We start from the raw sequence: 15,091 nt of genomic DNA, 5'->3' as shown, positions 1-15,091 counted from the left end.
AATCATCATGTTAGCAATCTGTAAGCTACTCTAAATTGCTGAATTAACTTATTTTTTTTGTATGGTAGGCACATGTCTTGAGACACCCCCCTGTACTTTGTGGCTTTAGTTAGTGAGACCTTGCAAGTTCTATGCAGTTATTTTTTTTTGCATGGAGCATTTCCTAATTTACACCAGGGCAGTGCAATTGGGATGGGACTGGCAGAATAATCTGCAAAACCATCAGTGTGTGACCTTTTTCTTGACCCCTCCATGCCTCCTGAAACCCTGCCTGCTACTTTTGTAACTAGGACTAGGATCATCAGTAAAGAACAAGGATACCTCCTCTTCAGAATATCATGTGTTTCTCTGAGGGGACTGATAGCAAAGGGGACTCTCCCAGAACATACATTTCCTACGCCAATATTTCAGATAAATCTTATGTGCCTTTGACTTGATGGTAAAGCTTCCATTGACCTGTGCAGAGCCTGAATTTCATTGTGTATTGTGTTCAGTTTACATGCTGTTCTTGAAGGCTGAGTTTTTGTTGTGTATGTAGAGATGGTGGCTGTTCAGTAGCTGGAACTTTGCAAGTCTGTGCTGATACTTGTCAAGTCTTTGATTCCCACCCTGGCATGTTACCTGAAATAGGGATTATTGATCGTTGAAGTGTTGGGAGGCTTCCAGTGGTCTTGGTGTGACTCCCTTACCTTGATCACTGCTCCTCAGCTTGTGAGGCAGCATCCTTCATCTGGCAGTGCCCCCTCTGAAAGGGTTGCTGCAGTTGTCAGTCAAATCTCATTGTTCACTGCTTAAGCTCTCGCTTTCTGGGAACAAAGTACAATCATGCCTGGCTAGCTGGGTCATTCATATAAAAATTGCCATCAGGAATGTGTTTGTGACTTGTGCAACCAATATGTGAATGAAATCTGGGTGTCATTAACATCTCTGGACCATTTGCCACTCTGAATTCATTGGGTGTGGTTTGTCAGGTGTTTACTAGTGTACTGTATTTTTGTGATAATCACAGAACATTAGGAGTTGGAAGGGACCTCAAAAGCTCAGCTAGTCCAACCCCCCTGTCAGATCAGGATCACCCAGACTAAATAATACAGGAACACATCCAGGTGGGTTTGAATGTCTTCAAAGAAGGAGACTTTACAGGGTCTCTGGGCAGCCTGTCCCAGCACTCCATCACCCTCACGGTGACAAAATTCCTCCTTGCATTCATATGGAACTTTCTGTGCTCCAGCTTGCACCCGCTGCCCCTTGTCATATCGTTGCCATCCCTGAGAAGAGCCTGGCTCCGTCCTCCTGACTCTGGCCCTTTACACAGTTATAAACATTGTTTATAAATGTTTGATCAGTTCGAAGTGGGGAAAACATCTGAAATAGATGTTATGCTACTAAGCAGTACTGTAGTTCTCTAAGCTGTTACTAACTTATGCGATGTATAACCGTACATATATTTTTCTAGACTTCAAAATTTTGTGCTAGACATAATGAACTATATCTCTTCCTTTCCCTCAAGGCTAAATGTCTGTCCTGTGCTTGAGCTGGCACTGGTGGGACACCAACAGCCATGTGTCCAGGCCTTTAGTCGAACCGTCAAGATGTGGAAACAAGGCTGCTCAGGGAGGAGGTGGTGTATGGGCTATGAGAGAAGGTAATATGTTATCTGTTGTTGCAAATAAATTCTGTTACAGCACGTAATGCAAATCCTGTGTAACTTGTGGATTTTCTTCCTTTGAGGTTGTGAGCTATTTCATCTCCTGAAATGTGTAAGTTACAGATATACTGTGTTCTGCTGAGGTTTAAGTCTTGCTGAGTAGAAAATGTCACTTTTCTCTGGGTATGTCATAAAATTGTGGCTGGCTTTTGATCACAGTTTTATATTATCAGAAAATGCTTCTGTCTTAGCTGGACTTCTCCTGAAACAGGGTGTCAAGGCATCTACTTTGAGAAACTGAACCTTGTTTGAAGGATATGATGGCAGTAGAAGGGATGGGAGATCTGCCTCCCCAGCAGCTAAATCCAAAATGGGTTGCAAAACAAAATTGCTCACCTTTGACTACCCAGAACACAGATAGATCAGAACATAGGTGGACGTACTAGAGGTCTTGAATGTTATCAGGATGCATTTTGCTGCACTTGCTTCATTTTTGACAAGGACTTCTGCTAGGGGCTGGAAAGGTGTATGGTAAATGAGATGTGAGTACAGTTTGTTAGCGATGAGATGTGAACAAGTAGAATAGAAGTTGTGATTATTCTTTTAACTACTCTCTTCAAAGGTCTGGCTACTACACAGTGTACAAGCAGGTGTATAGAATGGAGCGTCAGACTGTCTACAAGTGCTGCCCTGGATGGGTCCAACATGGGGATGAACCTGGCTGTTTGCACAGTAAGTTGATGGCAAAATTGTGACAATGAGATAATATCATACTTTGCTACTGCTGCTTGCTTCCAGATAGATTTTGTTTCTTGCTATTTATAACTGGGACTTCCAATTAAAGAGGTAATTGATTGATGGGGAAAGAAACTTCTTTAGCATATGACAGCTTTTATATCTTTGAAAGTACCAAGTATCTCTGCCTTTAAACAATTGAAGCTGAGTTCTTGATTATATTGCTGCAGCATTTATGTGGCTTTGATGGAACAGCCAAATTTTACAGGATGAATCTCAGATCAGTTTGGGTGGGAAGGGACCACAAAGCTACCCCCTGCTATGTGCAGGGACATCCTCTACTAGCCCCAGGGTGCCCATAGCCCCATCCAACCTGGCCTTGAACCCTGCCAGGGAGGGGGCACTTATCTATTGCTGTTACCCATATTATGCAGAGAAATCTGCCATACAGCTCTTGTTCCTTGGACCTAGTGCTCACTGCAGAGTCTGGTTTTGGCTTATTCACTGCGACTGTTGCTGTTGAAGCAATTGTGTTTCTACCCTACAGCTCTCCACCTGATGAGAGCCTGTTCCTATCAGTAATTTCTAATCATGATTGGATGTTTTCCTAGAAGATGGAGTTTAATTTAAATCATGAGGAAGCACTTCAGTCCCCCTTAACGAGACCTGAGTAGAAGACAGCAATTTGCACACTGTTTAGTTTGTTATTGTTTTGTTGGTAATTGTATTTTCTGTATGAAAGCTAGCAGCTGTTCCTATGTATTTTTTTAATCTTGGTACCAACTTGGGGATGCATTCAGAGAGCTTGTCTCTTTGTATTGAGGGGAAAAAATAAATACAAAAACAAGCCTGAGGTATTCATGTTAGTTTCAGCTTGAATCTACATATTTAATGTGCACCTGTTTTTGTTGTAAGAAGTCAAAGATTTGTTTGCAATCTGTATTTTAATCTCTGGTGTAAAGGAATTTAAATATTTGAGCACCAGTGGCAATGTAATTTTTTTCTTCCTGAAAAAGCAGTGCAGAGTTGTTTTGAATTCTTTAAGGCACCACAGTGGTTGAGTTCTTCTGGTTTTGATACTCTTGAAGTTTGACTCAAGCTTGTGGCATTTAACTTTTAAATAAATAATCTTCTGTGTTAGAGGAAGGGAAGTGTAATTCCTTTGGACTTGTGTGACATCTCTTAGTATGCCACTTTGCCATTGCTGAATTATTATCTAGTGGTTCATCTCTTAATCTGGATTCAGAAGGCTCTCTGACTCCTGAGTAACTGTCTTCTGCCTCTGAAGCATCTTCAGGTTCAACTGCCTTATCTTGGTCTTATTCAAGCTCTGCATATCAACGTGGTAGTTACACCCTTGATGAGTTCTGTTGCAGTCTAACCTTTCCACTTAAAGCTGTATTTCTTATTGGCAGTTCCTGTTACAGCAGGGCTATGACAGGAAGAGGTGTTTTTTGGAGGATCTTTGATAGAGAACCAACAAAGCGTGCCCTGTTTCATTCTGTTTGTGTGTACTAGTGCTGTGTGCTGCTGACACTTGCTTCAATGGAGGGAAATGTGCTGAAGGATCCCAGATGTGCCAGTGTCCCGCAGGATTTCAGGGTCCGCGCTGCCAGTATGGTGAGTCAGATGTAAATGGGCTCAAACATACCTGGTGTTAGGGGAAAATACAAGTTTAACAACATTTGTTAAACAAGTATTGCTAAACACCATTCATAAAATATAAGACTTTAGAATTAAGTTGCCTCTGCTGAACTTAACTGGTTACTTGGTTATTCTCATTTTCTAGAATTTGCCTTTTTTGTATTGAATTTTAACAAAATGAGAACAAAAACTAATTTGGCTGGTATCTGAGTTTCTGTAATGGATAATACCTTTGAATATCAGCAGTGGCATCCAGTGGAATATATTTCTGTTGCTTCTAATCTTTCCTGTTCTTGTGCTGCTCTTGCTGAACCTCTCAGTGTTGCTTTTACCCTTGTGAGTAAAGTCTGAGTCAAGAGGGTGGGCAGTAGGTAAAACAGAATGCAGGAAATGAACAAAATCAGATTTCTTTTGGTTCATCTCAAAGTAGGAAGGCTGGTTTTACAGATTGCTACCAAGTATTTCCTAGTGTTCTTGAGATAATTTATACCCCAGTCTTTCAATAACTCTGTCCTAGCATATTGGAGACTATATGACTTAAACTATTGTTCACTCTCAAGGGGAATATTTCTCTCATATACTGTTTCACAATATGATAAACCCAGAGTCTTGTATTTTACATCAAATAAGACCATCACATACTGTGTTAAAGCTCTCAAGAAGTATAGAACTGCATCCATTTGGCTGCTTAAGTGTGTGTGGGGGAAGTTGCTCTTTCAAAGGAGGCTGTGGCTGGGACAAAGGATTTCTTTTGTATTAGACATACAAGTTCCTTTTCAACTGAAGCACACTGTGTGTTGTTCAAAGGAAGGCAGATTTCTGAGTATTTTTTTCACTTTTAAACTCTGATCTGTTCCCATCCTCACCTCCCTTATCCATCCTGAAGTGAGAAGGAACATAACTGTTTACAACAATGCTTTAAGTGCTGAAAAGCTAAGCCCTGTAGTCAATATGTGGGTTTGCATCATGCTTGCTCATAACCTCTGCTGTACTCTGACCTCTGGGCTCCACCAAGGCTTGTGTGATGGTCCTGTGTGAGCTCACTGCACCAAAGCAGTGCTGTCTGTGGGCAGCAGCCTCCCTCAGTGAAGGCAAGGAAGCAGCTGGATCTGCAGCAGGCATGGTAAGTGGGGAAGGCAAAAAGCATGTCTTGCAAGAAAGTTGTTTTCATTGAAGCCTGACTGTAGTTAACACTTTTCACTTAGAATCCAGCATTAAAATAAAGCATAGAGCTCTTCACAATGAAACTTCTACTGACATCAGACTGCAGTGTGCCAATGCCTGCCATCAGATCATGAGTTCAAGGGTGATGCTGTAGTTGTATTTCTTTACAGCTCGTATCAAAACCAGGTTGATGTATGTCACTATGTATGAAGCAGTGTCCCCAACACAGGCTGCTTTGTTGCTGACTTACAGTAGAGCTGTTGCAGGTAAGCAGGATCAGGATCTCTAAGGAACCCATATAACAAGCCTTTATCAAATGCAGTAGAAGTATCAGTGAATTCTAAGCTGTCTTTGCAAGTCTTTTGAGTCTCCTGTTGCTTGGAAATAGCTATGGGCACTAAGGTGTTTCCAACAGGCAGATTATGTGGGTACAGCACGTGGATAGCACAGGCTGGGTTTTCAAATGGAAAGGAGATTGCATGGTCTCTGTTTCACAGGTTGGTGACTGCAAACACAGTAAAAAAACAAAGTGAGGTATCCTGCAGCTGGGTGGAACTTTATCTTGGTGGTTTGTCTGCTTGCTATTGATTCTGAAGGCTTGAATGGAATTTCAGTAGTCATCATTTTCAGGGTTATGCCGCAGCTGCTATCGCAGCCTGGCAGCAGTGAGTTTATAAATGAAATTCTGAGGGGAAAAACCTTCTTTCAGAAAGGATGCTACTGACAATTCACCTGCTGAACAAAAGCAAGGTAATTTAGGGTGTAAGGCTGCTTAGCCATTGCAGGTATCTTCAGTCAGATGCTTGTGAGTTCTGCATCTGTTGATCATGGAACTGGCAGCTATAGCCTTTGTTTTTCTGGCTGATGTTGGCATATTGCTCTTTTAAAGTAGTTTGATTTTAATGTGACTGCATTGCTTAATGGTACTGTATTGTGGTTTTAAATGATCATTAAGTCTAGACTGTTCCCTTCTCCTTACTTGCCAGTGCAACCTTTGCTGTAAAATAAATGGTTTTCCTTAACGTAAAGGAAAAGGAATCTCTCCTACCAGCATCTCTTGTTTTGAGGCTTTGGTGGAAAAGATAGTGTCCTGGTTTCAGTCAGGATGGAGTTAACTTCATTTGTAGCAGCGGCTGGAATGCTGTGTTTGAGAGTTAAAATGAAAGCAGTGCTGATAACACCCTGATGTTGTTAGTTGCTGTCAGACAGTCAAGGACTTTCTCAGCTCTTTGTATTTCTCTATTCATGAGAAAGAAGGGCAAAGCCAGGACAGGTGACCCAAACTGGCCAAAGAGTATTCCATGCCAATTATGTCCTGTCCAGTGCAACAGGGGGTTGATAGGAGGAAGAGCAGGGACGGCTCCGGGACACGTGGTTTTTGGGGGACAGTCGGGTTCTGGGATGGCTCTGGGTGGCACGGCCTGAGTTGTGGGTTCGGTGAGAAACTGCATTGTGTATCAACAGCTTCATATATTTTTGCTCTAAAGTCCTGTTGGCATTGTTATATTTTATCTTTCTGCTATTTTAGTAAACTATCCTTATCCCAACCCATGGGCCTTTTAGTTTCTTGGTTTTGGGGTTATTTACCTTTCCTTTTCCCTTCCCTTGCCTCTTCCCCACCCCCCCACCCCCCTCCCTCTTCCCCTGCTCTTTTCCTTTAAGGAGCAGGCAGCTGTGTGGATCTCTGCTCTCAGCTGGGGTGAAACCATGACAGATAGGTACTGGGAAACCATGATGTATGTTTTAGGAATATGTGCTATATTGGTGAAAAGGGTTATGCTATGGTATGTGATGCTCAAAGTGAAACATCTGTGGTACAGAGATTCTTCCTTGTACCTCTGGACTGCAGCCTTTCATCATCCCTGATGGGGGAGGCTCTAACTGGATGCAAGACCATGAACTGCTGTCAGAGCTTCTCCTTGGGTATCCGTGGCTGTAATCTTGGTTTGTCACCATTGTTTTTGTGGCCTCATCTCTCTGGACAGAGAGGAGCCATGGACATTTCATAACTTACCTTGCTCTTATTTGAGCAGTTGTTGCATATATCCCATTTTCTATCCTCCCCTCACCAACATCTTTGCTTATCTTTGTTTCTGCTATTCAGTGCTGACAGTGAATTCTCAAGTTTCACTGGTGCAGGGGCTCCTGTGATCTCCCTGCAGGCTACTGCAACCCACAGACCACAGCCAAGAAATTATTATAAAAATACTCTTAAAATCAGTTACTCTGAAAAAATAAATGGGACCATATATTGTGAGAGTCTTGTAATCTGGCTTTTCCTCTCTGTTGCATTTCAATTTGCTATTAAGTGGGTCAGCCTCCTGGAAATGAAGCTGCTAAGTGCTTTGTGTCGGTCTGTCCTGTAGAAAGTTTGTGGCAGATCATCCAGAAGGATTTACAACAGCCCAGAATGTTGTAGCAATATGTAGCAGAGATGATTATTCACAATTGGCATGATCACATCTAATGACTTTATAAAGAGATCATGTGGTGTTTTAGCAGCCTCTCTAGCACAACGTTGTTTCCCATTAGATGCTGAAAGGGTTGTGATTCCTGTAACAAACTTTGGGTAATTGTGGCTAGAAATGCATTACTGCATCTCTTGTGGACTTCATTTTTTTGTTATTTTACCCACACAAGCAGCAATAAAATGTAGAAGAAAGATTTATGAGTGAAATGGTCTAGCTCTTCATATAGCCATTACAAGGATCCAGTAACAGATTGAGCTGTCTCTTCCATTGTTTGCTGTGATTTGTCTTATAATAGTAGACTTATATCAATTACAATGTAAACTTACAAGCTGTACTTGTATTTTTTTTTTCTTAAACTTGGTTGGAAGTTGAGATTCACATTTCTCTTGACTTAAGTGGAAGTCAGGAAAGACTTGTAATGACAGAAAAGGTAAAACCCAGGACCAAGAATAAAATCTGCTGCAATGCTGGTTTCATTGTTATTCACTAGTTGTCCTGGTAATCTTGTTTGAGGCCTGCTAGCCACCTGATCTGGACATGGAAGTAAATTAATTTCATTTAGCTTACTTAATTCAGCCCTGGGACTTGTACTTGGACATGTAGCTAGTGGAAGTATTCCAAATTCTACAAACAAGGGTGACTTTATTTACACTTCATGTACAAATGATTGCTCAAAGCAAAATGAGAGTTCAGTTTTAACTCTTAAACATTTTGTCATCAAGCCTCAAGTTGTTGATGGCTTTAATAGAGTGAGAACAGAACAGGCTTTCTAACTTCATGACAGAAACAAAATCCCAGCATTACAAAGGTTTTGCTAGATGCTACTATGATTAGGAAGGAGCAACTGCAGTTGAATATCTTGGAGATGATGGGTGTTATCAGATGTTTAAAAGTGAGGAATGACCAGGGCAGACTTGTCAGCAAGGTCATCTTATGACATGATGTTTGTCACCTTAGCTTAATTACTTGAAGCAAGCTAAGCACAATACTCCAGTGTTAACCAATAAAATGTCAGTAAGTTTATATTTTATACTGTAATATTTGCTGTAACACAGGTGGGATGTTTAAATTCTCTTACATTGCCTGATTACTAGGGCTTGTGTGCTTGGGAAGCATGTACCACATCTTGAGAGGCAGTGTGGTCTGCTGCCTACTGCCCTTGCCTGATCTTTGAGATAAGAGCTTTGTTTTTCACCTGCACTGACCTTGGATAGGAGTTCAATAACTTTTTGCAAATTATGCCACACTGCCTCAATTTCTTTGTATATGAAATGTTGATAATGATAGCTCATTCTTTTGTGAAGTGCTTTGAGACCTAAGTAATTAAGTGTAAGATAATAGCATTGGAATGTGTGTATAAAGGCAAAATGCACACTGCATGGGTAGCTGAAATGAAATGCTTATGAGACAGATATTCATCAGTTCATTGACTAGCTGTCAATCTCTTCCTTAACTCTGGTCACACACTATTAAGATATTGAACTATATAAAGATTCCAGTAAACAAAAATGTCAGCACCTCCTAGTCCAGGTAGATCAGAGTCTACACTACAGAACTACTTAAAACAAAGGTAGGCTGGGGTTTTTTTAACCATTGATTAAAATGGCATGAAGTCTTGATGGATCTTCTTGCAACCCAAAAATACTCATTGATTGTGAAAAAGAATTTCCTTCCATTTTCCTCTAGGAAATATTTCTTCCTGCAAAGAATTATTTGATGAAACTTTTGATTAATGTCTTGTCTGTCATCCTGGCCTATTAGAGAGGTGTGTGTTTTTTTTCTTTGAGCTTGAAGACCTAGACAAGCCTTACAGGGCACTGCATACCCATGAAATAGCACTACATGTTTTTCAGTCTTTGTGGGTCCCTTAAAATGGCAAAAGGCAACTTTAAAATCCCAAGGCATCTGTTACCCATAGAGATGTCTTTGGTTTCCATGCATCTTCGTTTGCCAGTAGAAGTAGATAATGTTCGAGTACTCATGAGCATAGATTAACTCGTAAGATGCTGATGTTCTTCTGCTGAGAGCAAGGCCATGACTATTTTGGTATTTTCCTGTTTTTGGCTATGAGTCCCTCCCATGCAGTTTTCTAAAGGACAATTTTTAATGTGAAAATGTGTAAACTAGAAGGAAATACAAGGTAATTCTGCATTGCCCCAGAGGAAGAGTGGTACAAAGGCAGCTTTTGTTCAGGTTGCTCTACTTCAGTGCATGTGGAATCAGATTCAGACAGGTTTGGGTGGGCAGGGACCTCAGAGCCCATCTAGTGCCACCCCCTGCCATGAGCAGGGACACCCTCCACTAGCCCAGGTTGCCCAGAGCCCTGTCTATGCTAGTGAGCCAGTCATGGTTTGAGAAGCAGGGATTACTGATTAGGCTGCTCAGGAGGGAAAGGTACCTGTCCTCTGGCAGAAAGAAACCTTGTTATCATCCTGCATTAATAGTGGGACCAGGTCTCCTGTTCATCCTTTGCTCCTTTTCAACTCTCAGGAAAGATGGCCCATCAGTCCTGGACCTTTTCTCTTTGGCTGCTGTACCTTTCTAATCTTGTGATTAAGCAGCAGTGGTTGGCAGTGACTCTGAAGGTGTAGATGTGTTTGGTACTTGTATGGCAGTAGAGGAGCACTGGTGTTGTGTGAGCTCTTGACAGCATGAGAGCATCTTGGTAGCCCTCATGTGCTGAGGTACCTCAGATTGTGCAGCTGCTTGTGCCTGCTTTAGGGGCTATGATAATGAGCATCTCTCTTTACAGAATCACAAGGTTGGAAGAGACCTTTGAAGACCATGAAGTCCAACCATTCCCATCCTATGATAAACCATATCCCTAAGTACCTCATCAACCCTTTTTTTTGAACACATCTAGGGAAGGTGAGTCAACCCCCGACCTGGGCAGCCTGTTCCAGGCCCTGACAACTCTTTCAGTAAAATTTTTTTTCTAATATCCAATCTAAACCTCCCCTGGCACAGCTTCATGCCATTTCCCCTTGTCCTATCTTCTGTCACCTGGCTGAAGAGACCATTGCCCACCTCTCTACAATCTCCCTTCAGGTAGTTGTAGGTGGTGATAAGGTCTCCCCTCAGCCTCCTCTTCTCCAAGCTAAACAGCACCAGCTCTTTACCCCTTATCCAAGTAATAACAGTGCTGTTGTACTACAGTACCAAAAGCCTTCTGGCTACTGAAATTGGAAACTGTGTGTCTGCTTTAAATAAGGTATGTTGATGTGCTTCATCTTATCAGCAGTGAAGAGTAGACTCTGGTATGTCTTCTGTCTGCCATGTGTGAGTCAGAGGGGAGGTGAGCAGCACGAAGCAGTTTCCTATGATGGTGCTTTACTGTCACCTTATTAAGCGGGTTGGTTGTGGCTGGCAGCTGATGCTTGATGTTGTGTTAAGGAAGTTGTTGCTGCTGACATCTCAGCCAGTTCTAAGGCAAATTGTTTTCAGTGAAGTAGCAGGCAGGCCAGGTTTTAAACAGCCTTAATATAAATTGGTAGCATTAGAAATGCAGGAGCCCTGGATTTAGATGAAGTGATCAAAAAATTCTGTAAGTATTTCTCTGCTGTAGTTCTTTCCAACACTGAAGATTTCAGTTCCTTTAAAACTGTTTCAAAGGCTTTCAGGTGTCTTTATTCAGTTCTGTGCACTTTACTGCCCAATATTCATTTGGAAAAATCCCCTTTATTTAACTTCAGATGTCTTTTTGGATTTAAAACCCTGCTTCAGTTGGCTGAACCACTCTGCCTTTGCTAAAACTGCTAGGTGTGTCTTTGTATGGCACAGCAAGTTGCGTGCTTAACTTGTGTAGAGTGGTCTTGCTGCCAAGAAAGCCAACCCAGAAGGAGATCTAGAAATCTGCTCACTCTAAAGTAAGGATGGCCTTTTAAATTCCCCTATTGTGAACTAAAACCCACTATCTTATTTCATATGAAGATACTGCTGTTATTACTGTGCTTGCCCTCTGCATCTCTTCACCTTCCTTGATGTTGTCTGTAGCACGCTGGTGAGTTTGTACCAAACACAGCCTTTGTATTTCTCAGTGTAATCCTCAGCCTATCATCAGCCTCTGTCAGTTTGGAGTTGTCAGGGCTAAACTGATGTCCTGCTGTCGTGCTGCTGTGTTCATTCTGATGCTTCTTGTCCAATCTACTTGATGGTGACCTTGGCAGCTGCTGTCATGGCATTGCCTATGTCTGCTTTGCGTGGGAGCTGTGAAGCCTCACAAGATCTACAAATCCATTTTTGGACCTTCCAGAAGCAATATAAAAGCTTGGCAGCACTTAAAGCTTCTTTGGCATGGAAGTCCAGAGACTCCATAAGCACAGAGGCAACTCACCTAATGCTGAAGTCAAAAAAAGTAGAGAGGATGGTATGGATGCTGAAAGCATGCTGTCCTTGCAATTCCAAACCCATTCCATGTTTCTTGTCCATTCAAAAGCTATCTTGTAAAACTTTTCACTGGACAGGCAATACTTGTACTGTTTGGGAGAATATTAGGGCAGGAACCAACTGAAAATAGTGGGATGGGGGACATTCAGCTCTGTCCAAGTAGCTCAAGAGTTCACAGGAACAATCAAGAAGTATGGGTGTGAAGCAAGCTCATTCTTGAACTGGTGTAAGAGTGTGGCAGTCACTTGTAGTAACTGAGAAGTAGCAAAAGAGATATACAACTTATTTACGTGCTTCAGCGTGCTTTCATGTTTCTTTTGCCTGGAAATGGTGAGGACTTTGAGCATTTTTACTATGTGAGTTTTAGTTCATGCTTTATTGGAGCAAATTTGGCTAAAAATTGAGTCTGTTACAGGTTCTATATAAACCAAATGCTTTAGGCAATTTTTATGGAGTTAATAAAAATTATTTTCCAGACAAAGTGTGCCAGTGGGCCTTTGGTGCTTAAAATTAGTATATTAATCACTATTAATCAGAGCAGTTATTTATAGCTAGTGAACTGAATTTAATTTTTTTTTCCTGTTATATCCTACACCACTTAAAACCAACTGATCTCATCCTGCCTTACCTGTAGGAAAAGGAAAAACACTGGTGTCCTGCTCTTTTAGCCCATAATTAATTTGTCAACTCTAACGAGTCTTCTGATGTAACCTTTCAGCAGATTCTGGTCTTGCTGGATGGTTGGAAGCCTTCAGCACTTCAGTGATCTAATTGTTTTGAAAACCTGGGAAACGTGCTGGTTGACATTCTCCCCACCACCCATTGCCCAAACCCCCCCCAAGCCTTAATGCAGCATATAAAGTTTGTTTGATGCTTAGATGTTTTTAAAAGGAAAAAAATTGTTTTCAGTGTTTTTAAAAAAACAATCTGTTTTTTCCTCTCAACCCCTACATGTGGGTCTATCAGAACAGTCATCTGCTGTCACTGTTCTGGGTTTGGTCTCAATGTAGCCCACTTTTCTCTACTGTCCCCTGATTTCTGTACTTTAATGGCAATTGATGGGTATTCTGACACTTAAAATCAGATTTGAATAATAATTTATAGACACATACTGCTGCAAATTAATACAGATGAAATGTTGGACCTAAATATAAAATGTCAGAGCTGGAGCTGATTAGAAATCCATGAGAAAGAGGAGTTGAATGTTCTGTGCAGAGACTTGCAGGAGACAAATGTGGTGCACAAAACACTGCAGAAGGCCCAAGCTAAATATAATCTCTCAAGAAAAAAGTTATGGCTAAGATAAAATGACATTATCTGTTCTAATGATGGATAACAGTTGATTCAGAGATTAATTCCAGTTGCAAGCAGAATCCTATCAAGGATTAAAAAAAACCCAAACGCACGACTTCCAACTCCTCTATTCTTCCTCTCCCTTTACTTGCATTCACATCTCTTCACACACACCAGTCTTTCCCAGTGTCATCCCAATCATCTTCTGGCATCAATAAGACATGAACCTCTCCAGATTAAAAGCCCTTTAGGTGCTAAAAAGCTGGGAGGAATAAAAGCTTTGTCATTTTACCATGGGAATGCTAAAACACTGATTGAAAAATCATGACTGGCTCCCACCTTGCTATGACAGGATATAATAATCAGCCCATCCTGCTGAAATGCTCCTGAGTGCCTGGGCTTCACAGCCATTAGTACAGAGAGACAGGTAGACAGACGGCAGTATTGCAACAGCAAACAACTATGTCAAAAGTAAATGAACCTAAGGATAACCCCTTGAGAGCAAATTCACCCTTACTGTCTTTGCAGAAGGCATTTTGCTCTGTACTCACTGTGAAAAGGAAAAAATAATGGGAGAAGACTTACTTTCCAGCTGCTGCTGTTTTATGTTGGTTCAGGAAATGTGGTAGCATGCTGTAGCGATGATGAATGTTGTGCAGAGGTGCTTCCAGCTATGTTTGTTGGGGCTAGGGCTCTAGTAACATCTGGATTCTGCTTCACAATTCCTGTTGGTCTCTGTGACGGTGGGAAAAGTCCTTTGGTTTCCTGGCCAAATAACTGCAGTGCAGAGATACCTGAGCTAGATCCCAGTTGATTAGGTTGGGTAATACAAGTCTGTCTAGCCCATGGCACTATGCATAGGCTTTTGCCAATGTTGTGTTCATGCTGTTTTTATCTAGCCCTGTTTGCAACCCTTAAATTAAACACCAAAATCCCAACTAAACAGCTAGGTCAACTAGGGTTTTAACTGTGAATTGGCAGAGTATCCAGCAGGCTCCTTTAATCTTTAATGTTGTATTTTGGGAGCTTTGTAGAACGAGGTAGTTGCTCTGCATATCACTTTCATTTCAATAGATGCCTCTCATCCCCTTCCTTTGACCTTCTCATGCTTGATCAGAGGTCAGGTGCTTCTGTCTCCTGTTGTGCTTTCTCACCCATCCTCAGAAGCAGTTGGACTATGTGTTTCCGAAGATGTACAGATAATAAGAAAGCTTTTCCCAAATGAAGCTCAGTTGACTGGTGCTTTCTACTTCAGTGTCAGTAGTCCAGTGTGTTGCTGCTGATTGTTTTTACTCCTGCAAAACGCTTTTGAGGCATTGCCACTGCAATGTTTCTTATAAAAGTGGGTAAATGGAGACTTTTTGAGCAGCACTTCAAGGATTATGACTGAGAGTGTCAAGCTTGGGTAGTTAATAGTCCTTGCTGACCTAAGCACTTTGTTGACAACATGGATGTGAAGAGGTTTTGGCTGTAAAAGAAAAAGTATGTCTCAAAGTGGGCATGTGGCACTACTCAGGGCTGTATCTCCAAGTCTGATTTAAGGTGTGGACAATAGCCTCTAAGAAATGATCTTGGCATCAAAGGAAGACCTGTGGCTCCTTTCCTAATTCCTTTCCAGCATATGCCTGCATTTTTCTCGTGCTGGGTCTTGGTATTTGCTTTGTTTTAGAGGCTGTTTTAAGGCTTAAGAGTAGATCCATCAATGTGTATCCTGTCATACCTCCTTCCTGCAGGAAATTCCGTCCATCCT

The 15,091-nt window shown here is 41.6% G+C and overlaps 1 protein-coding gene across 1 annotated transcript in view; it reads left to right on the top strand.

The window, feature by feature from the left end:
* The window catches only part of LOC311194588 (uncharacterized protein), a gene marked incomplete at both ends in the record, with an annotated part of 195,044 nt that overhangs the window by 12,468 nt on the left and 167,485 nt on the right, over positions 1-15,091 (top strand). The window contains 3 exons of the mRNA XM_084267733.1: positions 1,511-1,645; positions 2,271-2,380; positions 3,902-4,003. Coding sequence (XP_084123859.1) covers positions 1,511-1,645; positions 2,271-2,380; positions 3,902-4,003 — 347 coding nt within the window. The remainder of the gene's footprint in view (positions 1-1,510; positions 1,646-2,270; positions 2,381-3,901; positions 4,004-15,091) is intronic.

Source organism: Gallinula chloropus, assembly GCF_964237585.1.
Source record: "Gallinula chloropus genome assembly, chromosome: 8".
Taxonomy (NCBI): domain Eukaryota; kingdom Metazoa; phylum Chordata; class Aves; order Gruiformes; family Rallidae; genus Gallinula; species Gallinula chloropus.
The sequence above is the reverse complement of the archived record's forward strand: the minus strand, read 5'-3'. Positions and strand labels throughout refer to the sequence as shown.